The 14,874-nt window shown below is 46.2% G+C and overlaps 1 protein-coding gene across 1 annotated transcript; it reads right to left on the bottom strand.

The window, feature by feature from the left end:
* Nucleotides 1–4,014: 4,014 nt before the first annotated feature.
* Nucleotides 4,015–5,476, bottom strand: NHLRC1 (NHL repeat containing E3 ubiquitin protein ligase 1). Its single transcript, XM_045497281.1, has one exon. The coding sequence runs from the start codon at nt 5,383–5,385 to the stop codon at nt 4,198–4,200; it is 1,188 nt and encodes a 395-aa protein (XP_045353237.1). The 5' UTR covers nt 5,386–5,476; the 3' UTR covers nt 4,015–4,197.
* Nucleotides 5,477–14,874: the final 9,398 nt, after the last annotated feature.

Raw genomic sequence — 14,874 nt, 5'->3', positions numbered from 1 at the left:
CTAGGCTCTGAGCTGTCAGCACAGAGCCCGATGCGGGGCTCGAACTCATGGATCGCGAGATGAGGACCTGAGCCGAAGTTAGACTCTTAACCAACTGAGCCACCCAGGTGCCCCCTGCCTATCATATTTTCTACATATTCTTTTTTTTTTTTTAAGTTTATTTATTTTGAGAGAGACAGACACAGCACAAGATGGGGAGGGGCAGAGAGAGAGGGAGAAAGAGAATCCCAAGCAGGTTTTGCACGGTCAGTACAGAGCCCGACGTGGGGCTAGAACCCATGAACCATGAGATCATGACCTGAGCCGAAACCAAGAGTCAGATGCTTAACTGACTGAGCCCAGGTGCCCCCCCCCCTTTTTTCCCCTACATATTCTTCGAGAAAAGAGTTCATGTCCCTTGTAACCATGGTTCACCACCATAGTGGCTCAGTGTTAGTGGAGCGCTGACCACCAGTATGCATTTCTTCTTCTCCCTGTGGCTGGTGGTGTAAGGATGATTAAATCTTCATTCACCAGAGGTTTTCCTCGCTTTTCTGAGATATACGGAGTACTGCTTCTTCCACAAAAGAGGCATCATTCACTAAGCGGGGTGCAGACCCCAACTTGGTGAGGAGCTGGGAAGGGGCTACGTAAGGCACTAGCAAAGGGGTGATGGCTTGGGTGCTGGGGTCCAGAGTGAGACCCGCTAGGGAGGAGTTTTATACATCTGAACTCAAGTTCTTAGAAAATGCCAAGGAAAAAGACTGAGAAAACAAGTCCAGGTGGTAAGTCAGAGCAAGGTCAAAAACAGGAGACAATTCAAGGATCAGGAACTGGGCAAAACTAGAACAGATGGAAGATGATGTCACAACCGCTGAGACCAGAGCCAAAGTGTCTGCGCTTGCTTTTAGGGACTCACCAGGTGGCACAGAGGGCGTGGGGCTGGCCTAAAGGCACACGGCGGAGGGGGACATTCAGGAAGAGACTGTTAGCTCCTACATTTACTCCTGGTCACATTCTTTTGTCTCCAGTCTCTGGAGGGTCATTCCAGTTCTCCTCCATCACCTCTGAACCTTTGACTTCTTGCTGCAATCATTTCTTCCTGCCGGTCTCAGAGGCTCCAATCTCTTTAATAGTCTGGAGTTGGGTGGGGCAATATGGCAAGCCTTTTAACCAGCTTGCTTTAAGGAATGCAGTCCTGAAGATGAATATAGCTGCTGCGTTGCAGGTCACTGAGGCTGTTCCCTTAGCAGGTGCAGCCTGGAGACCCAAGAACAGCAAGCTTTGTGTCTTCCCCAGGGAAACCCTGCTCCCCCATGATGCCACTCCTGGGAAGAGCGCCTTTGTCTTTAAGATTACTTGGTAATTTGGGCGCCTGGGTGGCGCAGTCGGTTAAGCGTCCGACTTCAGCCAGGTCACGATCTCGCGGTCCGTGAGTTCGAGCCCCGCGTCAGGCTCTGGGCTGATGGCTCAGAGCCTGGAGCCTGTTTCCGATGCTGTGTCTCCCTCTCTCTCTGCCCCTCCCCCGTTCATGCTCTGTCTCTCTCTGTCCCAAAAATAAATAAACGTTGAAAAAAAAAATTAAAAAGATTACTTGGTAATCTACCAAGTAGAGGTATTACCAAGGTCATTCACTATCACCTTGTGGTGTGATTCGCTCCCACACCATCTCAAGCACTCACACCCCATACTTCCGGTAGCGTAATGACAAGGTAACAAGTAATACCTTGACCACATACCTCCACACCTGCTGCACATCCTACACCTGTCCTACCAGTGCTGTCTAAACCAGACATAAGCACAGCTCTCTAGTCAAAGATGATGCCACCAATAATTCCAAACAGGAGAAAATCCCTTGAATTGTCTCCACTGACCCTGAGGTCATTAAAATGTCATTGTTCCTGGGGAGCCTGGATGGCTCAGTCGGTTGAGGGTCTAACTCTTGATTTCAGCTCAGGGCATGATCTCACAGTTTGTGGGTTCGAGCCTCACATTGGACTCTGTGCTGACAGGGCAGAGCTTGCTTGGAATTCTCGGTCTCCCTCTCTCTTTCTCTTTCGAAAATGAATAACTACCCCTTAACAAAAATCATCGTTCCTGAGGAAAACTTTTTAAAGGTCAATCCACAGTTGTCCCACTTGCAAATGATCAAGCCTGAACATTTATCTCTGCCTGAGACAGCTTTTCCTGCTACACAACTGAGGGTATCAGTGAGGTCACTGACCTAAAGATGACTTCCAAATGTGGGGGGGAAGGTGTTGTTACGAGAATCCCTGCTTGGAATGCACTTCCGAACGGTGGTCCAGTGTGCCTGAAATCTTAGTGTGGTGCATCGGAAGCAGTGAAAACACAATGGGCTTTTGTGGACTGGCACGGACCAGGCTCTCTCTTTTAGCTCCAACGGACAAATTGAACCTCCTGGAACAATTTAGGAGCTATCTCCGGTATCTACGTTGTATCTATTAAAACTATAATAAGGGCACCTGGGTGGCTCAGTCGTTTAAGCGTCCGACTCTTGATTTGGGGTCAGGTCATGACCTCAGAGTCCTGAGATCCAGCCCTGCACTGGGCTCCGTGCTGAATGTGGAGCCTGCTTAGGATTCTCTCTCTCTCTCTTTTTCTCTCTCTCTTCCCCTCTGTTCCTCCCCTACTCTCTCTCTCTCAAAAACAAAACAAAACCAACACTGTTTGTCTAATAGAAACCTACTGTTGATAACATCAGCTATAACCTGAAGCAAATCCTCACCTTTCAGAACCAATACTTCCTCCCCGTGAAAAAATGTATTTTGCTGCTGCTTCTAAGATGCCACTGATTTGGTACTATTCCAGCAGCCCTAAACCCTGAAATGTTTACACTAGCTTAAAACACATGGTTTATAATGGACCGGCCGCCTCACCTGAAATTTCCCCGTGTGCTCAATCGATTGTGCCACGAAAGCAGGTGTTATCTTGGTCAAAGCTAATTCAAGAAGTATTTAAGCGTTGACCAGTGGCCTGAAGGCTGTTGGAGCCTCAAGGGAGCTGGTTCCTGAGTATACAGTGTGTGCAACGGGACAAATTTAAATGGCACAGATAAAATCTCTATCACAAAAGTGACCAGGTTACCACTGATTAGGAAAAGGAAGGCAAATTCATTTCTGCCACCAACCGGCTGTGGTGACTTATCTCTTTATTAACACAAACAGGTAGCAAGACTGCCCTTTAGCCTTCCAACCGCTGGTATGAATGTAGAGTGTTCCGTGGTCCTTTAGAACTTATGCCCAGGGGTGCCTGCGTGGCTATCGGTTAAGCATCTGACTTCAACTCGGGTCATGGATTTAAGAGTTCGAGCCCTGCATCGGATTCTCTGCTGTCAGCACAGAGCCTGCTTCAGATCCCTCTGTCTCCCTCTCTCTCTGCCCTTCCCCCACTTACACTCTCTCTTTCAAAAAAACAAAAAACAAAAAAAAAAACCCCACAAAACTTAGGCCCACACAGGCTTTTCTCCACCAGCCAACTGGTATTTCCTGAGTGCTTGTGGTGGGGGAGACACAGATATTAACAGACACGCTTGCCTTTTGAACGGGCAGTTCAACTGTTTTTCTTACTCAAGTAACTCAGGATCTATAGTTATCCCATCTAACGTGCCATCAAAGAAGCTGCATGTTGAACGACACCGATGCACATCACACAATCCTTTTTCTCTTGAACTCCCTAAAAAAAGTCTCCTTTCTCTGCACATCCAACCAAAAGAAATAGCTACCTGTAAATAGAGTACACATAGTAACAGTATACATTCACATATTCCGCCCCCCCCCCCCCCCCATCTGTTATCTTATTTAGGAGCAAGGAATTTGGGAGTCAGAACTCAGTTCCCATTGTGACTATCACAGTAAGTAAATGTGACCTTGGGAAAGTCTTTAAACTCTCTGGGTCTCAGTTTTCTCATCTCTAAAATGGGATTAATAATACACATTACCTCCCCGGGGTAGAGCTGTAAGGATAAAATGAGCTAATATTTGCAAATTTCTTAGCACAGGGAGTACAAACTCGATAAATGGTAGATTTAACTTTTATTCTTTAATAATTACCTCAACCTTTATAAGTTTGCCAGGCAGTTATAATTATCCCTGCTGGATAGATGAGATTAACTTATCCAGGGTTCAGCAATTCATTAGCGGAAGTTCCAGGCCTTCAGATTCCAGGTCCCAGAGAGGCCCCCCTCCCCCCCATACCCTATTACCCCCAGTCAGCCTTGTAGACTTTTATAGAATGGGCTGCACTGTCCAGCACAAGAAGAGAGTTCTCCTTGGTGAAGGTCAGTGCCACAGGATGGGAAAGACCATGGGTGATCATGGGCTTCAGGACTGGAAACTCCTCAGGTTTTCCTAAGCATAGGACAGCCTGACTAGAAGTATCTGCAACAATCACATTCCCCTGGTGATCAAAGGTCACCGCGGAGGCAGTTATTCTCGAGGGGAAAAAGAGGCTCAGCCCAAAGGTATCCACCTGGCCCACGAGCTGCATGCTTGGGCTGAACACCTTCACCGTGGTGCCGCAGGCTCCGGTCCCCAGGCCGGGAGGGTGCTCTAGGACTGCAATGGCCCCGGTGAGCCACGACACGGCCACCCCTCTGGGATTGCTCAGATGAACTTGCAACTTCTCGGTCCTCCTGAGGACCCCTTCTGGAAAGTCGACTTCCAGCAGATGCAGGGACCCTGCCTCCGCATCAGTTACCACGACCCCGTTCTGAGGGGTGGTCTCCACACCCCAAGGTAAGGAGAACTGGCCTCCAATGACAAGCTTGACCTGGCCAAAAAAATCAAACACTTTGATGGAGCGGTCGCCGGCGTCGGTGACAACCACATGACAGTCGTTGGTGACGGTGACATCAAGTGGGTACCTAATGTCCTGAGCGCCCTCCCCCTTCTCTCCAAACTGATGAGCACATCCTCCCCCGGAATCAAAGATCTTGACCCGCCTCCTGCCGTCGTGCGCCACCACGACCCGCCCGGTCTTGGGACACAGCGCCAGCCCCGTGGGGTTGACCAGGGTCCCCCAACCTCCGAAAACGTGGTGGCAGGTGAAGGCCCCGGGGGCGCTGGGGGCGGCGCGGTGGGCGGTGGGGGCTGGGCGGAGCGCCGAGCCCAGGAGCTCCAGGAGGTGAAGCACCGGCAGGCAGTCGCTGGTGTCGCAGCCCCGGCAGGCTCGGCGGCAGAAGGGGCACTCGAGGGCCAGCGTCCGCGGGTGCGCCAGCGCAGCCACGCAGGCCAGGCACACCACGTGGCCGCAGGGCAGGTTGCGCGGGCGCCGCTGCTGGCGGTGGCCGAACCTCTCAAAGCACACCTTGCACTCGAGCAGGCTGATCTCGGCCTCGCGCACGAGCTCCTGCAGCGCCGGCCCGCTCCCCGACGCCTCGGTCCCCATCGCGTTCCGGCTGCGCGGCCAGCCGGCGGGGACCGACGCTGCAGCGGCGCCGCGCTCGGTCACGGTCACGGGGCGGGGCGCTGGTCCTGACGTCGCCGGTCCAGCGCGCAGCCGCTGGGCCGCCGCCTGCTGTTCCCCCTGGTGGGCGCGCGCGGCACTGACTCGGGAGGGCCCTATCGTGGACGCTTAACAAGCTGTAACCACCGCGCGTGGGCCGACCTGTCGCCTTCACGACAGTCGTGGGTGGGTCATCCCCACTTTACGCACGAGGAAGCACACCTATTGAAGAGGCACGAGCGGGTTGCTCCCGATCACCCAGGCTGTAGGTGGCAGAGCAAGTGGAACATAGCCTTCCATCCCTGGCACCCTGCACTTTCCAATCCGCAGCGCGGGGCGCTGGATCCCGGGGCTGGCCAGGCATGACGCGTGGTCCCACAGCTCCGGGCGCTTGGGAAACACGCATGAGGGCATTTAAACTTCAAGGGGGTGAGGCCGGTGTGCCTGTTTCTTCCATCACACCTGTAGTGAAGTAGATGCTTAGTGAATACTTGTAAAAGTGAATTCCTGTATGAACAAAGGAATGTTATAGGAAAATACAAGAAACCCGATCGGTGAGTTTCAGATCGGGGAACGATGGCTGGGAATGTCTTCCAGAGAAATATGAAATAAGAAAGCTGCTAATGAGGGGCGCCTGGGTGGTTCAGTTGGTAAGCATGGGACTTTTATTTTGGTTCAGGTGGTGATCTGCCGGGTGGGTGAGTTCGAGCCCTGGGTAGGGTCTGCACTGACAGCGCAGCCTGCTTGGGATTCACTCTCTGCCCCCACCTTTGCTTGCCTGTGCGCGTGCGCTCTCGCTTTAAAAATAAGTCAGGGGCACCTGGGTGGCTCAGTCGGTTAAGCGTGGGACTTAGACGCAAGTCATGATCTCACACTCCGTGAGTTTGAGCCCCGCGTCGGGCTCTGTGCTGACAGCTCAGAGCCTGGAGCCTGTTTCAGATTCTGTGTCTCCCTCTCTCTCTGTCCCTCCCTTGTTCACGCTCTGTCTCTGTCTCAAGAATAAATAAACATTAAAAAAAAAAAATTTTTTTTTAAATAAGTAGGCAAACTGAAAAAAAAGAAAGAAAACGAAAATAGCTGTTAGTCATAATCACTAGAGAACCTGATCAACGCCTACCTTCTTTTAAGTGGTTTACATAGATTACCTTATTTAAACCACATGACAATCCCATAAGGGCATGTTTTCCAGCCCCCCTCCCCCCTTTTCTGCAATAGAGTTCATAAAGGCTAAGTATCTTGCCCAGGGACACATGGCTAGCTAATGTCTGGGCTGGGATTTGAAGCCAGTTTGCACAGCCCACGCTCTTAACTATCCCAGAAATTCTCAAACTTGATAAATTTGGCACATGGTAAACACCTGACTCTCATCTGGAGGTTTCTTTCATTCAGAGTGTGGTCTGGGCAGCTGGATTTTTTTTTTTTTTTAATGCTCCAGGTGATTATAATGTACGGTCAAGTTTGAAAACCACTGCATTACAATCCCTTCACATCATCACCAGGTTCAATTCTTCCAACTTCAGTCAAAACTGAAAACAAAGACCATGTACCATATGTTTGAAATTTTTCAAACAGGAGATAACACCATCTCTCTCAGGAATCCATTGTGCTACTACAGTTTCTCATTTTTAGGAGTCCTCCTCACCCCCCCCCCTCCCCCAATGTCTTACATGGACATTGTCTTCGTAAGACCATATATCAGATCACTTCCCTTCACTTAAATCATCATTTTTTTTTTGCCATTTAGATCATTATTATGGTCATTCATCCTCTTATTTGCTAGACTTTTGCAAAAATGGGATTTTTATCCCCTGTTAAAACCCCTGATAGGAGCTTTGATGTAACTGAAGTCATATCAAATAGAAATTATTTCCTGAAGTAATCTTTGAGTTAAGAAATACATTCAGGGGGTTCCTGGCTGGCTCACTCCGTAGAGCATGTGACTCTACATTTCAGGGTGGTGAGTTGTAGGCCCCATGTTGGGCATGGAGCCCACTAGAAAAGGGAAAAAGAAACAAAAAAGGAAGAAATACACTCCGGACACCAAAAATGGAATATTTTTAGAACTAATATTGTCTAATAGAAATACAAGAGCCACATATATAATAGAATTATTAATTATTAATTAAAATTTCTAGGAACCACATTTTTAAAAAGTAAAAAGAAATGACTGAAAATTATTTAATACATATTTTGTTTAACCCCAAATACCATTTTGGCATGAAATCACTATAAAAATTAATGAAATATTTTACAGCCATTATCTTTAGTACTACATAAAATCTAGTGTATATTTTACACTCACAGCACATCCTAATTCAGACTAACCCCAAGATGGGGGGCACCTGGGTGGCTCAGTCAGTTAAGCCTCTGACTTTGACTCAGGTCATGATCATACATTCGTGAATTTGAGCCCTACATCGGGCTCTCTCTTGTCAGCACAGAGCCTGCTTCGGATCCTCTGTCTCCCTCTCTCTTACAAAACAGAACAAAACAAAAAACAAAGACAAAAACAGACAATGTCAAATGCTCAGGATCCACATGTGACTGGTGGCTACTTCATGGAACAGTACAGATGTAGATGAAGTCTATGCTGCAATAGATTGCCTTCCCAAGGTGCTTTCCGGACTGATTTCATTGATCTGTGACTTTCTTCTAACTTGTCTCTACTCCAACGTTGTTTTAAGATGGACCCAAAGACCCCAACTCATTTCAAAGCTTCGACGGACCCTTCAGTGATATTCTGCCAGACTGTGTGGGACTCTCAGGCGGCCTTATAATCCTACTTTCTTATCTTTTTATCCTTTGCTGCCCCTGCGGGGCAACCAGTCAAACTGCACCAAGAGGCCGAGGTGTTCCGTGAGGTAAACCAGAGAAAGCTTCAACACCATGTGACATATTTAAGAATGTGAACAGTAGTCGCTCTTCACTTGGTGGTTAGGCAGCGTGGCGGTTCTGGAAAACACCGGGGCGCACACACAGACCATCCATCCCAGCGACTCATACCGTCAAGTCTTTGATGGTAAATTTAAAGTATGGAAACCTAAGTTTGTGGCGTTTGATTGAGAGGGTTTTCTCAATGATACAAGGCTTCTGAACTAAGAATTGAGGCTCTCCCCATTCTAGCTGGGCATCCCTAGACATCGTTTTCTTCATTGTTCTCTGGCTCTCCATGGAAAGAATCACAAACTATTCCAGCATCCCTACCGACCTAACCCAGTCATCCCTCCCTCCCCACCTGTCCCTTTTCTGCTTCACCAAGTACATGGAGTCCAATTTTGCTTTTTGTACGGTCTCAGAGTTACTCTTTATCTTCATCCCCTCTTTCTTCTGCTCTTATCTCTGGAAAAGAAAAACTATAAGCTCCAGGAGGGCGGGAAGCACTTTTTTTTTTTTTTTTTTTTTTTTGGCTAGACACTATTATCCCCCCGTGTGCAGCATACACCTGACACACAGGAGGAGCCCAACAAATGTTTTTTTTCAGATGAATGATTGGATGAATACTTAAAAGGATACAACTTACAGGGATTCAACCCAGATGTTCTATTCGTTCATAATTCTCTAGTATTACAGGAAGTGTTGTTTAAAAGGTAGCATTTATCCAGGACCCAGGCTGAACATTTTGCTTATCTCTAGAGGCAATGCTGATAGGTTTCTCAAATACCTTATCAGGTATAATCGTCGTACATACATACACAGGTTGATTAATAAAAGAAATGCCCTGAGTCCGGCTCTGACATTTTGAGCTTGCTCTGATGGATGTGGCCTCCCCTGTGGCTGAGTCTCCGTGGATTTCCTCTGTGCTTCTCTCTGACACTCCTCACTTACAAGGTCCTGGAATAGCCTGCCGGCACCTTCCTGCTTCCACCTAGAACAAGCCTTGAGGGTTGTGGGGGCAAACAATTTGAAGAGAAGAACTTGTGGTCAGTAGGTGACCTACGTGCAAAGTACCACATGGCAGAGGAGGGGAACCGCAGAGGCGGGGCTGAGGAACCTGAGGAGGGGGAGTTAGTGCCCAGGCATGTGGACTCCTGGACACTTCCACGCGGTTTTTTTTTTTTTTTTTTTAATTTTAACGTTTATTTATTTTTGAGACAGTGACAGAGCATGAACAGGGGAGGGGCAGAGAGAGAGGGAGACACAGAATCTGAAACAGGCTCCAGGCTCTGAGCTGTCAGCAGAAAGCCCGATGCGGGGCTCGAAGTCACGGACCGTGAGATCATGACCTGAGCCGAAGTCGGATGCTTAACCGACCGAGCCACCCAGGCACCCCCCACGCGATTTTGAAGGAATCCCGGAATGATTCCAATGACACTGCTACATCCCAGAATGTACTGACAGTGATTCGAGAGACAGGAAGAGAGGAAAGCCCATTGAAAAGAAGCATCTCTGGGCACCTGAATGGCTCAGTCGGTTGAGTGTCTGACTTCAGCTCAGGTCATGATCTCGCGGTTCGTGGGTTCAAGCCCCACATCGGCCTATGTGCTGACAGCTCAGAGCCTGGAGCCTCCTTCAGATTCCGTGTCTCCCTCTCTCTCTGCCTCTCCCCTCTTCATGCTCTGTGTCTCTCTCTCTCTCTCAAAAATAAATAAAATAAATTTAAAAAAATTAAAAAATAAAAGAGGAGCAAAGACAGCGGGACCTTTTAGCAAGGGCTCGTGAGCCCACAAGAGCGAAAACATGCTCCCTTTGCCAACCTGAATCTCTTCTGCGCTGGTCAGGTTTGAGTTTCAGGCCAGCCTGTGATTCCTTGGACTCTATCCTGGGTTGTGGTGAAGGGCTCTGGCTTTGCCTTTCCCCAGGGCATCTTGTCTTCAAGCACCCACTCTGAGCACCTGTCTAATTTTGCAACTCATGTCCCATGTGCGTGGCTTCCCAGGGGTGAGGGATTTGGCGAAAAGGGGAAAGGGCTGGGTATCTTGAGCGGCTGCAGAGAAATGAGCTGGGGGATGTATGCTTGGAAATGAAAATCTGGAGATTTTAATTCTCAATTTGAAAATGTGTTTCTCAGGGTGAAAATGTGTTTCTCTTCTCCTCCCACCTGCTTTCCCTGAGCAGTGTCATCCTTGCTTTTGGTGTGAGTGGCCATTTCACAGCCCTAATGCAGCCTTACCACACTCTGTAGTAACATTCAATGTGCTGTGTCTTCACCTGGAGTTTATGATTCCTCAGAACAGGACTGCCTTCAATCATCAGTGGATTTCATCTCCTAGCACTTTCAAGAGTTTTCAAGGGTACTTACATTTGCTGACTAAATCTAATAATGGAAAAGATTACATAACCATGGTACCACCATATGGGAGAACATTTATGTAGCTATGAAAACATCTTGTTTTTAAAGAATACTTAGTGACATGAGAAACGGCTGATGAAATACCAGAGAAGATAGTAAAGATACAAGAATGTCTCCTTAATCGATCTCAATTTGCAGAAACATACACATATATGTTTCGTACGTGAATAGTAGACAGAGAAAACACATTACCGTTGTAGCACTCACTCTAGAGATAGGATTTGGTTGTTCTGGTTTTTTCTCTTTAGACTCTCTTATGCTGAGTTTGCAGTGTGAAAGTATTATTTTATTATTATTTCAATATAAATAAGTGTTAATATTTTATGGTGTATTTTATTTCTAAATACTTCCCTTGACTATTTTTCTTCTACCTCCTAGAGTTAACACCAGTATTGAAACAAGTTTCTGTTAATATTCAGTGGTTAAGGATCATGGGGTTTAGAATACGTATTTTCAATTCACGCATTAAAGCTACACCCAATAAACAAATCTGGGATGTGATTATTTGCTGCAAACCAGCAGGATAACTGCCTTAAGGCACATATGGCATTCTATCCTGTCCCCATCAACTTAGCCACTCTGGTGAATTTGTAATGTAATGTTTGATAAGAAATAAATCACATTGGCTAAGAAGTGAGGGAAAGTCAGAGGTGTAAGGATGAAAGACAATTAAAAAAATTTTTTTAGGCGGTTGTTTTTTTAAAAAGACCTTTAAAAGGTGTGTGCCATATACGTAATACATGTTTGCATAAACATACTTTTAAATTCTCCTTCTTATTAAAGTAAGTGACAGGTATACACTACAATGGAGTAGGAGGAAAATTATTTGGATTACTTTTTCTATGGGTCGTTTTTTTTATTTGTCCCTTCGTTCTTTTGTCCAGAAATCCCCCTTATGTGATAGTATCTCTCACAACATACATCTTTCAGGCAACCTTCTGTGGTCCCTGTACCATTAACCCTTTAGAGAACCAGATCTCCAGCTGGCCACAGGAGTGTAAAAGCTTTGGTTATATCCCTTTGTGTTTTTTTTTCCACATCCACCCAAATGGACTATTACACACTTTTCTTGTTTCGGCCTGCCTGCCACTGAGAACAGAGCATGTATACTCCTGCATTCATGCCTGCTACTTAGGCAGGGCAGGGCATTTCATAAATCACTGTTTTATAGAGGTTCAGGAAATCTCTTATTTAAAACACAAAATTATGGGGCACCTAGGTGGCTCAGTCAGTTAAGTGTCTGACTTTGGCTCAGGTCATGATCTTGCGGTTGGTGAGTTTGAGCCCTGCATCCGGCTCTGTGCTGACAGCTCGGAGCCAGGAGCCTGCTTCCGACTCTGTGTCCCCCTCTCTCTCTGCCCTTCCCCCGCTCACAATCTTTCTCTCATAAAAAAAATTTTTTTAAATACAAAATTAAAGGCATTTTTAGAAAACTCTGAGAACAATTCAATAGCTCTAAAATAATCTATATGTAATTTATCTCCCATCTCGGGACTTTTTATTTATTTAAAAAAATATTTTATTTTTGAAAGAGAGAGAGAGCGTGAGTAGGGGAGGGGCAGAGAGAGGAGAGACACAGAATCCGAAGCAGGCTCCAGGCTTCGAGCTGTCAGGTCAGAGCCCCACTCAGGGCTTGAACCCACGAACCATGAGATCACGATCTGAGCCAAAGTCAGACACTTAACCGACTGAGCCACCCAGGTGTCCCTTGAGGCTTTTTAAAAAGTCAGTACAGAATATGTAAGAAAATCAACTACCTGAGGATATCTCAATTTTACTGTTTAAGATTCTTTGTGTGCGAGTTATAGAAATCAACCCTAGCCAGAGACAAGAGGTATCACAGGGACACAGGCGTTCTCTGCCCGCGTGTAGCTGGGTTTCAGGACACCCAGAACACCCGGGGCCTCTCTCTAGCTCCCATCTCTGCTTCGCTTTTGCAGATCAGCAGTGTCTGGTTCTCATACCTGCATGATGGAATGTGGCCGCTCCACAGTTCTTGGGGTCAGAGTTCACTTAGATACTCTAAGTATCTAACTTGCTTCTCTTGCCACAGTCCTAAAAATCCCTGAGGAGAACTGGATTGGCCCCATTCAGGTCAGTTGTCCATCCTTGGTTCATTCCACCAGCTACAGGGGTGGAGTCAGGTAGGCATGGCCTCTGGAAGCCCACACTCGGGACTGGGGCAGGTCTCAGAGAAGCAAGGACCACTGTGAGCCAGCAGACTCCAAATCAATAGCCTGAGAAGTACTAGAATAAGACCAGTGCCCAAGAGCATCTAGGGTAGCAGTTCCTACATGGAGCAAAACATGTGGGGAGGTCAATTCTGAAGTCCAAGTAAGTTTTCAGTGTTCTGCCTATGACATATTTCAGGGGAGAGTATCTATAGATTTCATCAATACTGAAGGGGTTTATAAACTTCTGCATTAACACCCTTTAATCCTGCATATACACACGTACTGTCACACACAGAATCACACAATTTACTTTTTATAATATACACTATCCTATTAGCATGAGCTGACCACTCCAAATCATTTAGGTATTAGGTTGTATGGTCAGGGAGGAAAGTCTGACTTAACAAAGTGCGGTTGCATATGAAAAACTGAGAGGCTTTGAATCATAATGAACAGCCAGGAATCCAGCCCTAAAATACACTGTGTTCGTAAGAGTTATCATTTAAATAAGATTAAATTAAAAGAAACAAAAAACTGCCAAACTCAGAGAAAAATCTTCTTAAATTTATTTTCACAGTTTGAGAAAAATGTCCTTTTCCATGTAAGTTGGCTTATTTAATAAATTTTAAAATATGCTTAATTTTTTTATTAAAAAAGTTTTTTTTTTTTTTTTTTAACGTTTATTTATTTTTGAGACAGAGAGAGACAGAGCATGAACGGGGGAGGGTCAGAGAGAGGGAGACAAAGAATCTGAAACAGGCTCCAGGCTCTGAGCAGTCAGCACAGAGCCCGACGCGGGGCTCGAACTCACGGACCGCGAGATCATGACCTGAGCCGAAGTCGGATGCTTTACCGACTGAGCCACCCAGACGCCCCAAAATATGCTTAATTTTTTTTTAATGTTTATTTATTTTTGACAGAGAGAGAGAGCACGAGTTGGGGAGGGGCAGAGAGAGAGCGAGACACACAATCTGAAGGAGGCTCCAGGCTCCTAGCTGGCAACACAGAGCCCGACGCGGGGCTCGAACCCACAGACTACGAGACCATGACCTGAGCCAAGTCGGACATTCAACCGACAGCCACCCAGGCGCCCCATAAACTATGCTTCTTGATTCTGTTATATATATAAAATTGTAGAAGGAGAAAAAAAATGTGAAAAGGGCTGCTAGGATTGAGGATAATATGAGGGCTTCCAGTAAAGCTACAGTTCATAGAATTTCTTGGGCCACTATTTTTTACCTTGAACCCTATTAAAGTGTTACATGGCCTCAATGGTTCTAAATTTTCATAAAGAGGGTCAATTTTTAGAAAACTCTGGAAACAATTCAATTGCTCTAAAATAATCTATATATCCTTATTCTATTTAAGCTAACATGCATTGCATTTATTTTATTTAAAAATTACTTGTTATTTTTAATTTTACGTTTATAGAATTATTTTTTAATTTTAATTAATTTATTTTTTTAAAGATTTTATTTTTAAGTAATCTCCACGCCCAACGTGGGGCTCAAATTTACAACCCCAATATCAAGAGTTGTGTGCTCCACTGACTGAGCAGCAGGTACCCCTTTAAAACTTTTAATTTTTAAAATTATATAAGACATGCCGATTGTAAAAAGTTCTTGTAATTTCTTTTTTATTTATTTATTTATTTTTTTAACGCTTATTTATTTTGGAGACAGAGAGAGACAGAACATGAACGGGGGAGGGGCAGAGAGAGAGGGAGACACAGAATCGGAAACAGGCTCCAGGCTCTGAGCCATCAGCCCAGAGCCCCATGCGGGGCTCGAACTCACGGACCGCGAGATCGTGACCTGGCTGAAGTCGGACGCTTAACCGACTGCGCCACCCAGGCGCCCCAGTTCTTGTAATTTCTAAGCAAAGCAGGTATATTCTTTCACTATCCCATCACACTCTCCTGTATAGCTACTTTACCAGCTTATTTATATGACTTTTTTCTATAAAGTT

This window comes from Leopardus geoffroyi, chromosome B2 (genome assembly GCF_018350155.1).
Source record: "Leopardus geoffroyi isolate Oge1 chromosome B2, O.geoffroyi_Oge1_pat1.0, whole genome shotgun sequence".
Taxonomy (NCBI): Eukaryota; Metazoa; Chordata; class Mammalia; order Carnivora; family Felidae; genus Leopardus; species Leopardus geoffroyi.
The sequence above is the reverse complement of the archived record's forward strand: the minus strand, read 5'-3'. Positions and strand labels throughout refer to the sequence as shown.

Excerpts from the sequence above, each read along its gene's own strand:
- NHLRC1 (XM_045497281.1), bottom strand. The coding sequence starts at position 5,385 with ATGGGGACCGAGGCGTCGGGGAGCGGGCCGGCGCTGCAGGAGCTCGTG.